Source organism: Periplaneta americana, chromosome 9, assembly GCF_040183065.1.
Source record: "Periplaneta americana isolate PAMFEO1 chromosome 9, P.americana_PAMFEO1_priV1, whole genome shotgun sequence".
NCBI classification, from domain to species: domain Eukaryota; kingdom Metazoa; phylum Arthropoda; class Insecta; order Blattodea; family Blattidae; genus Periplaneta; species Periplaneta americana.
In genome coordinates, this window is record NC_091125.1 from 106,466,006 (window position 1) to 106,484,267 (window position 18,262).

Here is an 18,262-nt window from a genome sequence, read left to right on the forward strand (position 1 = left end):
GCACTGAATGGTGCAGAGGACAATTTGTTGTGCAAGGACTCGGATTCTGATTTAGAAGAGGTTTAGAGTGACTCTTCATTTGATCTGGAAATGAATTTCTGGGTTTTGACGAAGAAGATTAAAAGATTCTACTTAGAATTAGATCTATGTATTACTGTATATTTTAAATACTATATACTATAAATTCATTAAAATATTCAGAGATGAAAGTTTTTTTTTCCTCAAAAATATGTAAAAAAAAAAGCTGGTGCATCTTATACACCGACAAATACGGTAACAGCTTTTTACATGTGGGTAAAATTTTTATTCCTACCACAAATAGAACATAACAAAATTGTTAATAAAAAAATTGCATGTAAAATGGGTGTGGGAAGATGAGAATTTCTTAAGAGCTCTGTGATATTCTCGTGACAGAAGTTTTAATGTATATATTTATAAATATCACTGCTTGTATAATTATTCTTACTTTGCGAAGTTTTCTCGTCCCTCCAAGCTATAATTTATTTTTGAGTATTATTTTCAGAATTAGTAAAATAGTCTCACAGTTTATATGATATAACTGATAAAATAAAATTTACAAGTATTTGGTGTAAACATGTACTGTCATGTTCATAAGAAACACGACACAAAGGAAGATTCAAGTTAAGCTTACGATGTTTATAAGACATGTTTAGTAGATAGTACTCAAGAAATAATTACAATGGTATAGATTCACTTGCCACTTCGCAGTGTCTCGTAACTCACATCTCTCTGCAGTTGTCTTAAGAAGCGAAGCAAGGTTAGTTCGTCATGTCATTGACCACCTGTTACAGCACAACATGCCTTGTAGGAGAGCAGAAAAACCTTATGTTCAACAGAATGACTTTGACAGAAGTTTCGTTTTGACACAAGATTTGAATGCTTCTTTTCACGAAATTGCCACACATATGGGGCATTGATTCTTTAATGCAGAGAATGTTTCAAAGAAGAACGTGTGATATGAAAATGTTCCGGTCTTTTCAAATGATTCTCGGTTCTGTCTATTCGAAACAAATTCTAGATCGTCATCCTCCATGAGTGGATGAGAGGCATTGTCCAGAGTGTATTCAGACAGACATACCACACCAAGAATTAGCATTATGGTCTGGGATGCTGTTAGTATGGCTTAATTTTTTCAAAGGTTCATGCACTTAGGCTTACTACGATCCATTGTGCGCCATATACATGGTGTCTCCAACGTTTAGGATCAGAATTGTACAGATGGTAGAGGACTCTAAATTGAGCATTTTGACATAAGGAACCAGTGGTTGGAAATGCATATTGCAGGGGCTCTAAGGTCTTGAACAAGTAATAAGCTTGAACATTTTTACAAACTGCTTTAATTTTTTACACGCATAAACTTACATCTCATAGCAACTGTTCAAAGTGGTGATCACCAGCCTTGATACATCCAGAACAATGCATGACATTTTGCTCCACTCTCTGGTGTCTGTTGCACAATGAGGCAGGCAGGTAAGAATCTGTTGCCCAGGTAATCATGGATATGAAGTGGGCAGTGTTACAACCACATTCTCTTGCAAAGAACAAGATATTTAATGTTTTATTTTCAAAACAATGTACACCTCATAGCAATTGTTGAAAGTGACGATCACCTGTCTCAATACATGCATTACAGTGACGCATGAAATTTTGTAAGCAATAACAAATATCACCATGGAAGCACCAGGCAGTTTTTTGTTATGAAAATTAAAGCAGCTTACAGAAACGTTCCTCATATACACTTTCTAGATCTCGTGGCATCTGATATATCCATTTCTGACTACTAGTTCCTTATGTCAAAATGCTCAGTCCTCTAACATCTGTATAATTTTGACACTGAAGGTTGGAGACACCCTGTATATGCGATGATTGTCTAAGTTCGAGCCAGGTGACATTCGTCAATCCAATGCTGACAGGTAGACCATCCTGACAGAGCCAGGTTCCATTCCCAGATGAGTGCTCATTAAGTCCCAAGAACCGGATCTGCAAGTCTTTCCTGTACCAACATTGAAAACCCATACTACCCCAAAACTTTACCCCAGCCCATTTTTAACTATTGCAGATGATAGATGAAACGAATGGGATGTGGAATATGTGTCTGGAATTAAAGAGGGAAACTGTAATACCCTGAGAAAACCCTCTATAACTTCTGCTTTATCCATCATGACCAAGTTGGTAATCGAACACAGGCCACCTGAATGGAAGACTAGTGTAGCAACTGTTGAATATTAAAACACTGTACTTGCAAGACATCCCCACATCACCAAGGCCATATTTCACCAAGATACCTTATGTGACTATGACAACTGTAGCTTTCTTAAATGAAAACTATATTCCAACTCTACCGTCACCCACCAAATTTGTCACCCACAGAAACTATATGAGATATTGTGATAGGACCGTCATTAACAGATGATGTAAAACTTTATGTTTTGATAATAAATCTTAATTAATATGGTCGGATGATGGGTGCTGCGACTAGAAAGTGTGCCAGCTAATAAACATGTCCTTCTATAAAAATCAAAATAATAACTCAATTCCTTTCTGCCGTTCTGTTTTTATGAACATGAGTATATTTTGTGCTAATATACTGAAGCTCAAACCAGTCCAAATAACTCGTAGCATTGTGTTATGTATTGTGTAGTGTGATATGTCTTGCCTTATTATTTTGTGATTTATTTAATTAAAGTAAAACTTAAATGCATTCATACATCCAACTCCACAGTTTGCTGTGTATCAGTTATATGTATGAAAATTAGAAGGCTTTATAGCAGTTAACTAGTTGGTGAAAATGCTGCACAGCTTCTATGTAAAAGCACATTCACTGTAGCTCGAATGCTTCTATTCACGAGTTTTTTTTATTTTATAAATATATCCATAAGTTCTTTGTCACTATTACCTGTACATGTATCACTCATAATGGAAACTTCATATAAATTATTCATCATTTATCATTTAGAACAATAGAAAAATGCATTAAAAATGGAGAGGTAGCAGATGTTCGCACAATATGCAGTTTGAATCTTCAGTCTCCCCATATAGGTTATTGCAGTGTTCATATAACTAACTATAATATACCAATATTATTTTCGCAGATTATTTCATTGGTCAAGGGTAAAGAAGTTGTGAATCACAAAAAGCAAAGTCTTTGTATATATAAATGAAAGCACTGATGACTGATGGTAAATCATATTCGATTTTAGATTTTACATTTGAAGAGTTTTTTTTTTTTAAAAAAAGAACCATAGTCCAAAAAATGTAAATCTGAGATATTAAGCATATGGTGAGCATATTGTAGCAGCCATCTACTGAATTAGTTATTAAGCGAAAGAACACCACAGGCCTATGTTATAGGAGTGAAAATTTTCAGTGGTTTTCATAAAAACAACCATAGTCCAAAGATTTTTTTTTGTGAAAACAGTCATTGTCCAGCTAGGACGATGGTAGCATTTACAAATATCCCATTCATATCTTGAAACATTTATCCATACAATTTTAAACTGTAGTAGATTGGCAATACTGCTTCTTATGTACGCAACAAAAGCCACCTTAAAGAAAAATACTTTGACACGTGAATTGTTGTATAGTTATGGAATCATCTTTAGGTGCAGAATTAACCCCATGGAAGAAACGTGAACAACGAAAGGAGAAGAAACAGGATATAATAAAGAAAAAGATGATTAAAAGAGAGATACACTTCAGCCACAACAGAGTATTTTTTCTTAAAACAACTACTGTCTACAGTTACCTGCATTTGCACATGTATTTGTATGAGGCAATTTAAATTATAAATGTACTGTAGTTTTCCCAAGTTTCTACAACACCTTAAGAAAAGGTATGATGAATTTCATACTTGAAGTGTCAACAACACCCATGCCAGATTTTTTTTGTTTCTCCTGAAAATTTATGTTTTTGGACTATGGTTGTTTTTTCAAAAAACCCTTCATTTCTTAGTCTTAGTACGTTTTTTTTTTGTGTCAAACAATATGTAGTATTAAGAAAAAAACAACAAGAAAAACTGATGGACAAGTAGAGAAATTAGATAGAATTTTAACATTGCATTGACAACCACAGTGAAGTGTTTAAGATCAAAACATTCCTGTGACATAGTTATTTATTGCACAAATAGTGATTCTGTATCAGATTTTATTCTTCAATATGTTTTGGTACTAATTATGTAATAAAAGCAGGCTCAGCTTTTTGTTGCATTCTGGCATGTATTTCATATTTGCTTTCTGTTTAATTCAACTTATTTTGCTTGTATTATGTATTAGATATATTTCTTTTTGTTATATAGGAATATTGCTGTTTGTGTGTGTTTTTGCTAAGGAAATAAGTTTTGATATTTTTTCTATTACATTTTTATGACTTGTTAGCACAAATGTAGCATCATTTCATTAATAAAGCATTGTTGGAATTATAAATCTTTCTGTGTTGTGAATTAAGTTACCGAATACATCTTAGAATTTTATTATTACATTTTCAGATGAAGATATGGAGAAGGAAAAGCTAATGATGGCTCCAGCTCCAGTTCCTAGGATTGTAGTTAAACACAATGTGATTGGGAGTCGAGTGATGAACCAGTATGTATTTTGAAGATTGTTTATGTAACATGCATGACAAACATCTTTTTAGTAGACATCAACTATGCAAGAAATGACAAAGCACCAGCTCTGCTATCTATAAGAAGATATCTATGAGAGCTAGTGATCTACTTGCCAAACTGTAGTGCCGAGATATGGCAGGAGTGACAGTCGCTTATATGTAACTTGCTCTGTACCTGCCTGCTTTCGATCATTTTGAAGTAGGCTACACCATGTTTTTAAAAATAGTTGCACTTCTTCATTTGTGAATTAAGCTGTGGATTATTATTGCACCATCATAGAAATTTATTTTGCTCTGCTTTTCAAGCAGAAGAAATACGTTGCAATGTATTTGATGACATTTTTCATTTGCTGTGAAAAGTAAACATCATGTCCCTTCCCTCCATGAGAGTGTAGAAATGTTTTTTTTTTTTTTTTTTTTTGAGAAAATATTGTTGACAAAAGATACTGTATTAGGGAAGGGAAGAATACTTCTCTTCGCCCATTATTTTCAATATGAGAAACATGTCAAAGTGATTTATTTAGGGACAACTGTAAACTAAGAATAACATGGTCTAAAGAAAGAAAAACACTAGCCATGCTCGACGTCAGAACTTCTGTTCATATATACTCATTGAGCTACCAGAGTCTGATGGAAAGTAAGTATACATTAGTTACCAAAAGTTGGCACACTGAAGTTGTCATTACCAATGTAGAATTTTACTCTGTTGTACTTCTTATAAATCATTACTTATCCAACCCTGCAGTATATATTGACTACACCCCAACTCTGGCTACTAGCAACAGGCATCTATAATGAACATCGATCAAAATATCCCTCATTTCTCGTGAAAAACAACTGAATAGACTACAGTGGATTATAGTGGTCTTTATGTTGTCAGCAAACAGCTGGATACATTAAGAAGTTTGATTAATTTATCCAAAATAAAGTTATGAAATAATTGATCTCAGTCACTTATCCTTTCTTTGAATTGAAATTGGATTGAATAAAGACAATGCTAGGACAAGTTTTCTCTTCCCCTGCAACAACACTATGAGATTCCTTTATAATGCTCTATATAAAAATTCCTAAAGTTGGTGTCATTTGCCTAAGGGTTCAAGAATGACACAATGAGGAAATGCATCCCGAGGTATAAGCCATTTTTATATTCTCCCCTCCCCCTCCCCACATTCAAAAGAAAATAGGAATGAAAGAAAGTTGAAACTGTTAATTTCAATTACAATGGAAACAAAATTTTGAAATGTAATGCTGTGTGCATAGTATCATATTCCAATGAAAATATTGAAAATATATGCATTTTGATTACATATGTCTATTCTTTTCAATTAACAAATCTGAATTTATAAGTAAAATACTTGATAAACTTTTAAGTAACTACAAATGCCCTGGTAAAAAAAAAATAATTTATACGTGGCTACTTCAAAAAGTAAGGTAACTAGAGTGCTCATAGACACACTTTATTTCACATGCAGATATACTGATACACAGTAGTAGGCCACTGGTACACATTACTTTTCAACATAGTCACTATGCTTGTCCAAACACATGTTCCAACAGTAGACTAAGACATTGATGCCGGCTTAGAAGAAATCTGCGTGAAGTCCCTGAAGACATGTCATGATGGTTTGCTGAATGGCTATATCAGTGTTGAATTGCTCACCTCCCAGGTGCTTCAACAGTCTGAAGAGAGGAAATCACTGGATTCCAGGTCGAGGCTGTAGGAAGGATGGTCCAGTACCTCCCACCGGAAGTGTTGTTTTGCACTGTTCATCTCAAAAGTTGAGATGAATTTCTGCTGGTGAGATGCCCTTCAGATGCAAAAATCGTATTACACTATACACTTCCATGTTTTCGTGCATGCAGCCATCTTACAACTGATATTGCGAGGGTCTGACGCAACATAAGTGCCATCTAATGGGTACATGATAAAGCTGTGTGTGCTGATGTGGCTCTGGCAGAAAATTCGAACAAGAAGGGAAATATGTCACCTGTTCTTGTTACCTTACTTTTTTAATCACCCTCGTAATTGCAACCAGTTTACACTTACTGCTTGATAAGATTTTGTTATTAATTTCATTTTTTCTTTACTTGCAGTGATCCCAACACGTTGGTAGAAAGCACTCCATTCTCAACAATTGGCAAAATTCAGCCATTCCTTGTATCAATGGCAACAAATGCAGTATTAGTAATGGATTTCCATTGTCATTTAACAACTTCGGAAGTTGTTGGCTATCTTGCAGGCCACTGGGATGTTAATGCACACAGTAAGTTTTGAAAATGTTGCCCTTAGTGAATGATAATACTGTGCTTAGATCTATTCTAAATTGCACTAGTAAATACTATATAATTAATAATTGTTAACCTTATCTTATTTACTTATATTTTATGGTTCAATCAAATGTTTATCATATAACTTACAGCAACAAGCTACATATTGGAGCCAAGTTCACCAAAGGTATGGAGTAATTTACAAGTGAATTTATTTGTAAAGAACGAAAGTTTGAGAAATTGTGTTGGTCTGAATTTTCTGGCATACTTGTATTTTGTTATTCGTTAGTTACAAGTGAGATTTGCAGTATTCTGTTATCAATAACTTGTATTTTGTATATATTTTTCCTTGAGTTTAATACTTACAAGTTCTATCAGTGTTTTACAGAGTATTTACATCAGCTGGTTTAAATTTATGGCCCAATAGGAGTAATGAAACTAAGGTAAAACTTATGATAATTTCCATGTATACATAGAAAGAATAAACTTTCATTTTAATATTATTCGAGTACAATGAGCATTTTAAGTCGACTTTTGAATGTCGAAAATACGGTCTAGAATATATACTACAAATACAAATTAGAAAAAATCCAAAACAATGCACTAAAAATAGTAACTGGAGCTGCAAATTCTACATCTGTAGTAACAGTGAAAGTGATCATAAATAACCTGCCAGTAACAGCAGAGTAGGCAGTGAAATTTAATTCTAACTGAAAAATTGAAAAGTATGTACCAGTAGATAAAAACAAGCAATAAGTGAAAATTTTCTAAGAACCTATATTAGACTCAAGCAGTATGCAGAAAAAAATTTCGCACATCACATCAGAAAGAACAGAATTTGCATCGCAAAAATAAACAGATCCTTTACAGTATCAGAAAATAGAAAACCACGTACGTTTACTTGAACCAATCAGCAAATCTCATGACCCACCAGAACTCTAGTGATCGACAGCACTTCAAACTTTAAAAGAATAGTTTATTTATTTTTTTTTTATTTTATTGGGTTATTTTACGACGCTGTATCAACATCTCAGGTTATTTAGCATCTGAATGAAATGAAGGTGATAATGCCAGTGAAATGAGTCTGGGGTCCAGCACCGAGAGTTACCCAGCATTTGCTGGTATTGGGTTGAGGGAAAATCCTGGAAAAAACCTCAACCAAGTAACTTGCCCCAACCGGGATTTTAACCCGGGCCACCTGGTTTCACGGCCAGATGTGCTGACCATTACTCCACAGATGTGGCCTAAAAGAATAGTACCCACAAAATGAATGGTTAAGAATATACACAGATGACTCGGTATTCTATATGCAAATAATTTTGACAGAGAAATTACAGCAATTCAAACAGTTCTCGAAAATGTTTCTTACTTAAGTTGTCATATTAACAGATTCCAAAGCTGCAACTGAAGCCCTCTCCAATTATTATTCCACTACAACAAATTTAATGAAGTTTGTATTGTCTTCTTTTATAGATCTTGCAATCACTCATGCTTTTCCTTGCCGTTCACGACTTGCTGACCGAGAACTGGCGCCTCTGGTAGAAGCAGATATCTGCCGAGCTATTGAACAGAGACATTTAACTTTGGTAGGGTGGTATCATTCTCATCCATTCGCAGCTGCCACTCCAACATTGCGTGACATCGATGCTCAGCTTGACTATCAGATAAGAATGAAAGGCAACAGTGATGCTAGTTACACGCCTTGTGTTGGAGTTATTTGCTGTGAGTATAAGAGTAATTAAAATTTTACATGAGTTATTGAATTATGTAAGATAATTAAGGTAAAGATACAATACTGATAACTGTGAATCTTTTTAACTTCTGTGCAGCTCCATATAATTATGATTGCCCAAGCCTGGAATCTTCGATTGTGAGTTATTGGGTAATGCCTCCACCTGAGACCAAGCCACACGAGTATGGGAAACCAATGTTGATGAGTTACAGTGTGGTTCAAGATCAGTTTCTCTCACAAGACGCTCTGAATGAAATGGTGAGTGTTTAATTGTTTCTAAACGGAAACAATAGTTTTCACAAATTCATACTCCCATATATGAATTGAATACTTCTCTCTGTTTCTCCTTTGTAAAATAAGATCTTTTTCTAGTGCTAGCAATTGGTAAGATATAATAGATGGACAGGAAGGAAAAGGGTGCTGAAGAAATCATGCATCCCACGAATGTAACATTCCCCCCCCCCCCCCAAGTTAATCTGCTTCTTTTTCATTTTCAGCCTAATCTAAAGGATTTTATATATAAAATACAGCTTATTTCGTAGCTTATTCATGAGTTTGAGACACTCTGTAAAAAGAACAAAAATTATTTACTGAAAAATAAATTCTAGGTTATACTGTAAATGTTACAAGTATTAATTTACTCTATGCATTGCATATTATGTTTTGCAAATTAATTTTGATTTTGAAGCAATATTTGACTCAACAAATTTTTTTCCATATATTGTACACATTTTCAAAGCAATATAATTATGTTGTTCACGAAAGTATGTTTAAATTAAAATTTAAGAGTAGGCCTATAATATGATAAGGTCAGTATTTCATATCCTGTACATTTATGTAAGCAAATGGCACTAATTGAAATTAATAAATTTCGTTATGTCATTATCACTACCTATTGAATCTCTGTTCACTGGAAAAGATGTTTGCTCTTTCTGCAGCCAGAAAGAAGACACGATGCACATATTGTTATGTCCAGAAACCCAAAACTTAATAAAATTATTTATAGAAAAACATGTAAGAAATTATGCGAAACTGTGGATAAAAAAAGAGAGAGAGAGAGAAGGAGAGAGAAAGAAAGGTAAATTTCTGTTTATACTTGTACATGGGTTGTAAATAATGCATATAGAGTGTTAGTTGGGAGGCAGGAGGGAAAAAAACTTTTAGGGAGGCCGAGACGTAGATGGGAAGATAATATTAAAATGGATTTGAGGGAGGTGGGATATGATTATAGAGACTGGATTAATCTTGCTCAGGATAGGGACCTATGGCGGGCTTATGTGAGGGTGGCAATGAACCTCCGGGTTCCTTAAAAGCCAGTAAGTAAGTACATGGGTTGTAAATAAAGTAGTGGCAACACTGCTGGGAATAGGTCATGCTCATTCGCATGCGATACGAGACAACTTGTGATCATATTTGGAGATATTGTCGATGTATTGAACGATGAAGCCAGTTGCTATGACAACAGATGTTATTGTGCGTGATTAAATGCAGAGCACTATTTTTAACTGCTCTAAGGCATGTCTACTATACTTGAGAAGCAGTCGTGGATAAAGATGGGGGTAGCCCATGGTAGAAATGCACGCCAATGTCATCAAGGGTTACTTGAAGCTTGTGGAAACTATGCACTACCGTATCGGACAGTTGCAAGATGAGTGTATGCATTTTGTACGGGTCGGAATGAGACAGCACATGTGGCTCGCACTGATCGCCTGTTCATTTGTGACGAACAAATGGAGTTAGTGTGAGGTCTCCTTGCTGTTGACCATTGCTGGACTGTGCGAGAATTACCCATCGAGGTTGGACTCCGTCATCAAACTGTGTGGCACATTCTGAAGAAAACTTCAACATGAGAAAAATTACAGCATGTTCGGTTCCTCATAACCTGACAGAAGCACAGAAGTGGCATTGATATGCAATAGCTCAACTCCACCTACAGAGATACCACAGCGAAGGGGACATTTTCCTGCAACGTATTGTTTCCATTGATGAGACGTGGGCACGGGCATACGAGTCTGAACTAAAGCACTAGTCTAATGAATGACACCACAAAGGATCACCACGTCCAAAAAAGGTACGATATGAACCCTCTAGGGTGAAAGTCATGCTGATAGTGGCATATAACAGTGAAAATGTTATCATTAGCCATGCGGTATCTCAAGACCAAATGTCAATACAGTATACTACCAACATTTTCTCGAACGCAACCTACATCCAGCTATGCGGCACAAATGTCCATTTCCTGAGGATACTCCACCTTTCACCTTGGATGATAATGCTCGTTGTTATGTCGCAGGAGCAGTGGCTGAATTGCTACAGAGATGGGATTGGGAAGTATTGGAACATCCTCCACATTCCCCTGACATGAGTCCTTGTGACTATGACTTGTTTCCATGGTTGAAAGAACCACTTAGAGGCAAGAGGTTTCCAGATATTGCATCAGTGTTTCATGCAGTAGAACAGTCCATCAGAAAGCTCAACAGAAACAACCTCGCTAACGGCATTCAACGGTTACCATGGATTTGGCAAAAGATACAGGAACATGCTGGTGATTATATTGAAGGGATGTAAATTTATTTTCCATGTAAGTTCAATAATATGTTCGTACTGTGTATGATGCCACTGCTTTATTTACAACCCTCGTAGTTAGTTAAGGGAAGATGGAAAAAGAAAGTTGTTTAAACTCTGGATTGCTGTAGTTACATGAAATGTTGGAAGTTTCGTTTTCGTGTTATAATAATGACTAGTTAGAGTAATGTATAATGAATGTAATAGAGATTGCAAGGGTCGGCTGATATGAAGAGTATTATGTATTGGCAATTTTTAAATGGACTTCTATTCTAAGAGTTAGGGTGAGTACCTAAGAAAAGGAATGTAAGAGGACTGCCCTTCACCATTTGCAAAGAGATATGCATTTGACGACAATAAAAAATATTACCTTATAAATAAACCCCTGTTCATCATTGATCAATATTATTGCTGTTAAAATCAATTTTCTCTTTTTTCTTTAACAGAAACGTTGTGTTAATTTCTATCAGAATGAACGGGATTTTGTGAAGTTCAATGAGAAGTTCAAAGGCAACATTACCTACCTCGACAAACTTAAGGTATGTTCTTGTTCAACTTAACTGTTCATTGAAATAAAGTACCTGATGGTTTATATGAATAACACTTTTGTAAGGGCCTACTTACATGTTTGATCTGCTTTGCATTTATAATGGAAGAAGTGGACACTGTGTAAGACGTTGAAAATATTAATCAGATTAAAAGCTGAGCCTCCACGTAGCTATCTCCACAGATAGTTATGCAGATCTGTAATTGTTGTGTTACTTTCAGCATAAGAAATCTTATTTTTCTGCCTTCTTTGCATTTCAGACCACACTTACATCTAAATTTCCTCGAGACCAGAGTGATGGAATTCTCTGGGGTTTCATACGAGAAATGGTTTGTCCAGGAACAAACAGTTCTGAAAATGGAAACAAAGTTTTCAGTCCTCCAGAAATTCCAGTTGCTATTACCTCTACGCCAACACCATTAGAACGTGTTAACCTGCTGGTACCTAATGTTGTGCCGAGCTCTATGAAGGCTGGAAGCACAAGCAATACATGCACAACTAGCACAAGTACCTCACCGTCTGTAACAGTTGGAGTAGGCCCAGCGGGAGGACTTATGATGGGATCAGATATTGCCAATGCATTATTTGCTACTGGAAAATTTCCATCACCTTCTTCCCTAATGGGGCTTGCTGCAGATCCAGGACGAGCTAGTCTTGCAATGAGCAACATGTTTATATCACCAATTGGTTTCAAAATGGATCAAATTAGCATTCTGAAACCGATTGCTATCTCTACTACAGCCTCATCAACAACTCCTACCTCTAGCTGCATTAACAATAACACCAACAGTGGAAACATTAACAATAATCCAGTTCCTGGTCCCTCAAAAATTACAGATGTTACAACTACTCCACTGAAAGTGTCTCAGACTGATATTGGTAACTTTACTGTACCAGAAAGTCTCGACAAAAACTGTACGAAAACGAGTGGTCAAGTATTGTAAAGTCAATGTTGGCACTTCCGAGGATTTGCTACTTAAAACCAACTTCTTGACAGATTAAAGAACATATAATTGAGAGAGATCAGAGTTATACAGTAGAAGTCCATCTCTGTTGTAACAATATGTCTGCTGTAATTTTTGTGAATATGCAATGAAGTTTAAATTCATGGGTATAAAACTTAACATTTGAATCTCTGCATTTAGTGATGAAGAAATGCTAATTATACTATGTTATATGTGGACACTTGCAATTGTTTATCATTGTATTTCTGTTTGTGTTGATATTTTGTGTTCATAATTAAAGTAAGAGACATATTTGTACTTAATGAATTGAATCAAGAATATAAACGAACTATCAGAGTGTTAGAATTTAACAAAGATACGGTACTAATTATTATACTTTTGGTTATTAAATCTTTACTGGTATCTAAATTAACAGTATTATTGTGAGGTAATAAGTTTATCTCTCATGGATTTCAACAGTAATCTCAACCCATAAGCAGCAATTAAATTATTGGAAGATACTAATATGGCAAATCCAGAAATGCATGGAGTGTTAGTTGGGAGACTGGAGGGAAAAAGACCTTTTTGGAAGCCAAGATGTAGATGGGAGGATAATATTAAAATGGATTTGAGAGAGGTGGGATATGATAGAGAGTGGATTAATCTTACACAGGATGGGGACCGATGGCGGGCTTATGTGAGGGTGGCAATGAACCTCCGGGTTCCTTAAAAGTCTTTTGTAAGTAAGTACTAATATCGTTTGATTTACGTATGTACACATTGTTTTAATTCCACATTTTGAAATTATATTTCACCCATGAAAAATCGCATATATTTTATGTTTTGTGGTGGATACAGAATCCCACTTTTTAACAACAATATAATGTGTGGAATGAAAGTAATTTATATTGTTCTGCAATTTAAAAAGTCACAATTATAATTTGTAAATTTTAAATTAAACTAAAATTTCAAATTTTAACTTTATTTAACATATTTTGTCAAATTTACTTTTTTTTTTAAATTGGTTATTTTACGACGCTTTATCAACTGCTACGGTTATCTAGCATCTGAATGAGATGGTGATAATGCCGCAAAAGGAGTCCAGCGCCAAAAGTCACCCAGCATTTGTTCTTAATGAGTTGAGGGAAAACCCCGGAAAAAGGCTCAATCAGATTACTTGTCCCAATCAAGATTTGAACCCCGGCCCTCTCGTTTCACAGTCAGGCATGCTAACAGTCACTCCACAGCAGTGGACAGATTTACGTATTAAGTCATAGTAAATGTAATTTAATGTAATAGAAGGCACGACAGCCCATGAAGGTGCAATGCTGATCAGGCAACTGCTGACCTCATGTCCACATGCCTCACCAAAATAAATGATCATCTAATTAGTATGGGGATAACATGCTTCAGTCAGACTAATGCTGATAAATTGACAGGGAAAGTGTAATTTAGTCATTTGAAGTGCTGATTTTGAATAGATCTGGCTTGAACTGTGTTAGAAAATTATTATGAATCTAAAAATATTTTAATTTAAACTATAGACAAAACTCAGAGAAATCTCAAAAGATGGCATAGACATTCCTATACTGTACATTGAATCTTGCCATTATGGACCTCTTCTATATTTGCTATAAATACTCCATATATTTTCATTTAAGATTTGTGAGTCTCTCTCTCTGTATCAAAATAACTTTGAACAAAATTTGTTAATATTTAATACTGGAATAAAATTTAATATTTCACTTCAATTTATTGTCATTTTAAAATGCCACATTCAAATAGGACTAAGTATGTGGATAAAATTTTGCAGGCAAATGAAAGACAAATAAGAGGGTATTGAAAACGAAATTTCCGCAAACACTAAATCATTTTCTCTCTTGTTTGCGACTATTATAAGACAGAATTTAAGTTTTTACAGTATCTAAAATAATGTAATGTAACAAAAATGTGTTCTGTAAGACAGGTAAAATAAATCTTCCTTGTATTTGTCGAGATAAAACTTTGTAAAAAGCAAAACAATGGACTAGAAATTATGAAAGTTTCTATAGCCTATACACTATTGATCTAAATATTTAAGAAATGTTTTCAGACATTTGTTCGAATATAACTAAGTTTATAATTTATGTCAAATGATTCAGTGTAATAATTACAGCAAACTCCTGGTTATTACGGATTATCTGGTTTGCGAATTTTCTGCTCTTGTTTGTTCACATTTTCTTTTTGTTAAAAGAAAGAGAAAGAAAAACGAAGAAAGGCAGTGGAATCTCAAATGTGCTGTTGTGAACTGATCTTAAAAATGTTTCCCTCTCAGAACCAATCGCTTTCTTCATATCCTCTGCCCTATGTTGATTGAAAAATCACCTTCCTACCAAGAATGGTAAGTTGCAATAGAAAAGAAGGGCGATTATTTCACACAAGTAAATACAATGTGTGCAGTATTTCATATTTAAAGAGTCATTTTCTATGAAATTACATGCTTTCGGTTATCCTCGTTTGTCCATTATCCATGCATTTTCATTTCCCTATTAATATGCATAATTATGAGTTTGCTGTAATTTGTCTTGTGTTGCTAAATTCAGAAGTGATATTAGAAAAGTAGTATAAAAGCAAATGGCTCTTGGGATTATTTAGCTGAAGGAAAAGTAGCAGATCCATATTTCAGCCTGTTATCTTCATTTATGGTTTAAAGTATTTTTTCTTCTATCTAAGAATTGTGAAATCTTTGTTAATACTGGGCCCTTAATACTGTACTCTGAAAACATGAATACTGAGAACAGTGAAATGGGTGTGAGCTCAGAATTGTAATATAATGACATAAATGGATTTTTGATGTTATGTTAAAAATGTATTAAAGCTATGAAGAAAGTGCAGATATAAGTTGGAAGTTGATCTCATGTATATACCTCCACTTGTGGAGCTTTGAATAAAACCATTGTGCAAACTTCATTTTGAAGAAATTATCGTGTGAAAAGAAATATGTAATCTTTTATACAAATGTTAGGTGTGAACTATTTCAAATTTTTGTATAGAAAGCTAAGAGTACTTGAAGTAGGAATGCCTCTATGTGTGTGCGTGTCTCTGTAGGTTTTTTTTTTTTTTTTTTTTACTTGAATACCATTCTTGATATTAGATATTATGTCATATGCATTTTCAGCATACACAGTTGAACTTTGTTATAGCAACCACGATTAGTGCAACACCTTCCTACAGCAATAGTTATTAAGAAGTACAGGGTTTTTAAACAAATGTGATTCATTATGTTTATAACGACACATTTTAATAAGCAACTGTTTTACAGTGACATTTAGCATCAGTGTAAATTTATTTAAAAATGCATGTTCTACATACATTAAGCAGAGATTGTCATTGAAGGAATTCGCGTTTAGCCAGTAGCATCATTGGTGACAAATACTCTGACAAAAGCATTTTATGGACCAAAAACTGAAGTTCTAAGAAAAGAGAGTGGAGTGTTGGAATAGGTCAAACTCTTTCTTCTGTTATGCCAACAACCCTTTACAAACAATAGCATACCAAGTTGTATACCTACTGTATTGTAATCCAGATATTCCATTCAGACTTCAGACATTCACTTTGCAAACTGGTGTTACATACAGTACAATGCAGGATTGAAGGATTTCAACCCTACTCATTTCACGGTCCGGCATGTTGACCATTACTCCACAGTGGTGGACCAATACATATGTTATGATTTATTTCTTCTTTGAATTTTTATTAACTGTATTTAATTTTTATAGCAAAATCCGTTTATTGCAACATCATTTCTTTAGTCTCCTACTTGGCGCTGCAACCAAGTTCAACTGTACTTAGATTTTTTTTTGTAGAACAGAATAAAGTTCATTATTAGTGATTCTGAGTATTTCATATGGTGACATGGTATCACTAGTATTTTGTGAAATCCTGGTTGTGATAACTGTGTTTAGTTTTCGTAGTCACCATTGCAGACAGGAATAATTTTTTTAGGAGAAGTTCTTTGAAGACTAAGGTATTTTTATTTTCTACTATCTTGTTTTCATAGGCAGTATTACCCTTTGTATACTGATTTGTAGTTGTGTACTAATTTTTATACCTAAAACTTAAATGTTAAGTATTTCGTATATAGTGCTGTCTTTATTGTGCTATTTTATTTGAAATAAATTTTGAAATCCTCATCATCAAGAGTTCCTTATTTGGTTAGTATGCGAGAGGATTCCATATGTCTGTATCATGTCTAGATCGAGTTAAAAAAATGGGCTAAGAATGAACATTTATTAGAGGTATGAAAAATCTTAATGAAGAAATGAGGAAGAAATGAGAGTTTATTTCTAACTGTGTAAATTGAAGATTTTTATACTTCAAATGGGATTTTGTCCCAAGCACAGTAGCCCATACTTCTTTTTTATTACTCTTTCACACAAAATATACGAGGTTATGTTCAGAAAGTATCCAGCCAATTTGAGTTTCTCTAGAACCGGTCACGTGGCCTTGATGTGGCTTGGCATGTTATCATAGGGACCCTTGCAATGCATATGTGAACTATCACTCTTTTCTGGGATTACTCAGTCAATAGTGAGGTGCCATTGTGTGAGCTTATGTACTGTGTGACCGTCACATTCATAATTACAGAATGAGAGTCTGCATCAAGTTTTGCTTCCAACTTAGACATTTGTCAGCAAGAGTTATTCCAGTGGTTTAGAGGTTTTTCTAGGATGATTCAGTGATTGAAACCCAGATAAAATTGCCCTGCAATGAATGTTCTCGAAGGTCTTCAACAGGCAGAACATCCAAAAATGTTGAAGGTTTGAGGACTGCATTCAACGGAAATAGGAGATTGACAGGGCGAGAATTAGAAGAAGATCTAGAGATTTCACAAATTTTGAATTAGGATTTTGTTATCAAAATTTGGCAGCAAAATTCGTTCTGTGGTTTCTGTCGCAAGATCAGGAGGAATTCACGTCTCATGCAAGATTTTTTAAACATAACAATAGAATTCTCTAGGTCTGTCAGTCCCCATACTGCCTAGATTTGGAGTCATGCGACTTTTGGTTTTTCTCGAAGCTAAAATCGTCATTGAAAGGTAAAAGATTGGAGACTGTGGATAAAGTAAGGTGAACATAACGAGGCAGCTGGGATAAGTGTATGAGTTCCCAAACCGAGTATTTTGAAGGGGACTAAGGTACCACTATCTTGCATAGGCTACATTTTAAAATTTTAAATGGCTGGATACTTTTTGGAAAGATATTGTAATATGAATCTACAAATATCGATTTCGAGATATTTACAGATCTAATGGAATTTTATTCAGCTCTATATGATTGTTTCGAAATGTTTCTCGTGTAAGACAAAGTGATAAACAAAATTGTGTGGACAAAACTGTATTTCTTTTTTATAGCAACATTCATTTATTTCAGCATCACACCCCTAAGCTTCACAGAAATTAATTATTATTTACAGACAAATTTAGGGCTTTAAGATATCTAATTAACAATTAACCCTAGCCTTTGTGGAAATAGAGCAAAATATAAATATTTTTCTGTGAAGACCCTTATTTTCTGTAGTAAATGTACTCTCAGAAATCCTTTC

General features: G+C 34.6%; 2 protein-coding genes across 9 annotated transcripts in view; one reads left to right on the forward strand and one right to left on the reverse strand.

Moving 5' to 3' along the window:
- The window catches only part of LOC138706362 (MPN domain-containing protein-like), a 37,185-nt gene extending 20,331 nt beyond the window's left edge, over nucleotides 1-16,854 (forward strand). For all 8 annotated transcript variants that reach the window (XM_069835545.1, XM_069835544.1, XM_069835549.1 and 5 more), the window contains exons 7-12: nucleotides 4,505-4,601; nucleotides 6,718-6,887; nucleotides 8,365-8,613; nucleotides 8,721-8,881; nucleotides 11,635-11,727; nucleotides 11,996-16,854. In XM_069835545.1, the coding sequence (XP_069691646.1) occupies nucleotides 4,505-4,601; nucleotides 6,718-6,887; nucleotides 8,365-8,613; nucleotides 8,721-8,881; nucleotides 11,635-11,727; nucleotides 11,996-12,679 (1,454 nt within the window). In that variant the 3' untranslated portion in view covers nucleotides 12,680-16,854. The remainder of the gene's footprint in view (nucleotides 1-4,504; nucleotides 4,602-6,717; nucleotides 6,888-8,364; nucleotides 8,614-8,720; nucleotides 8,882-11,634; nucleotides 11,728-11,995) is intronic.
- LOC138706364 (uncharacterized) overlaps nucleotides 1-18,262 on the reverse strand; it is a 201,090-nt gene that overhangs the window by 81,439 nt on the left and 101,389 nt on the right. The window lies entirely within an intron of this gene.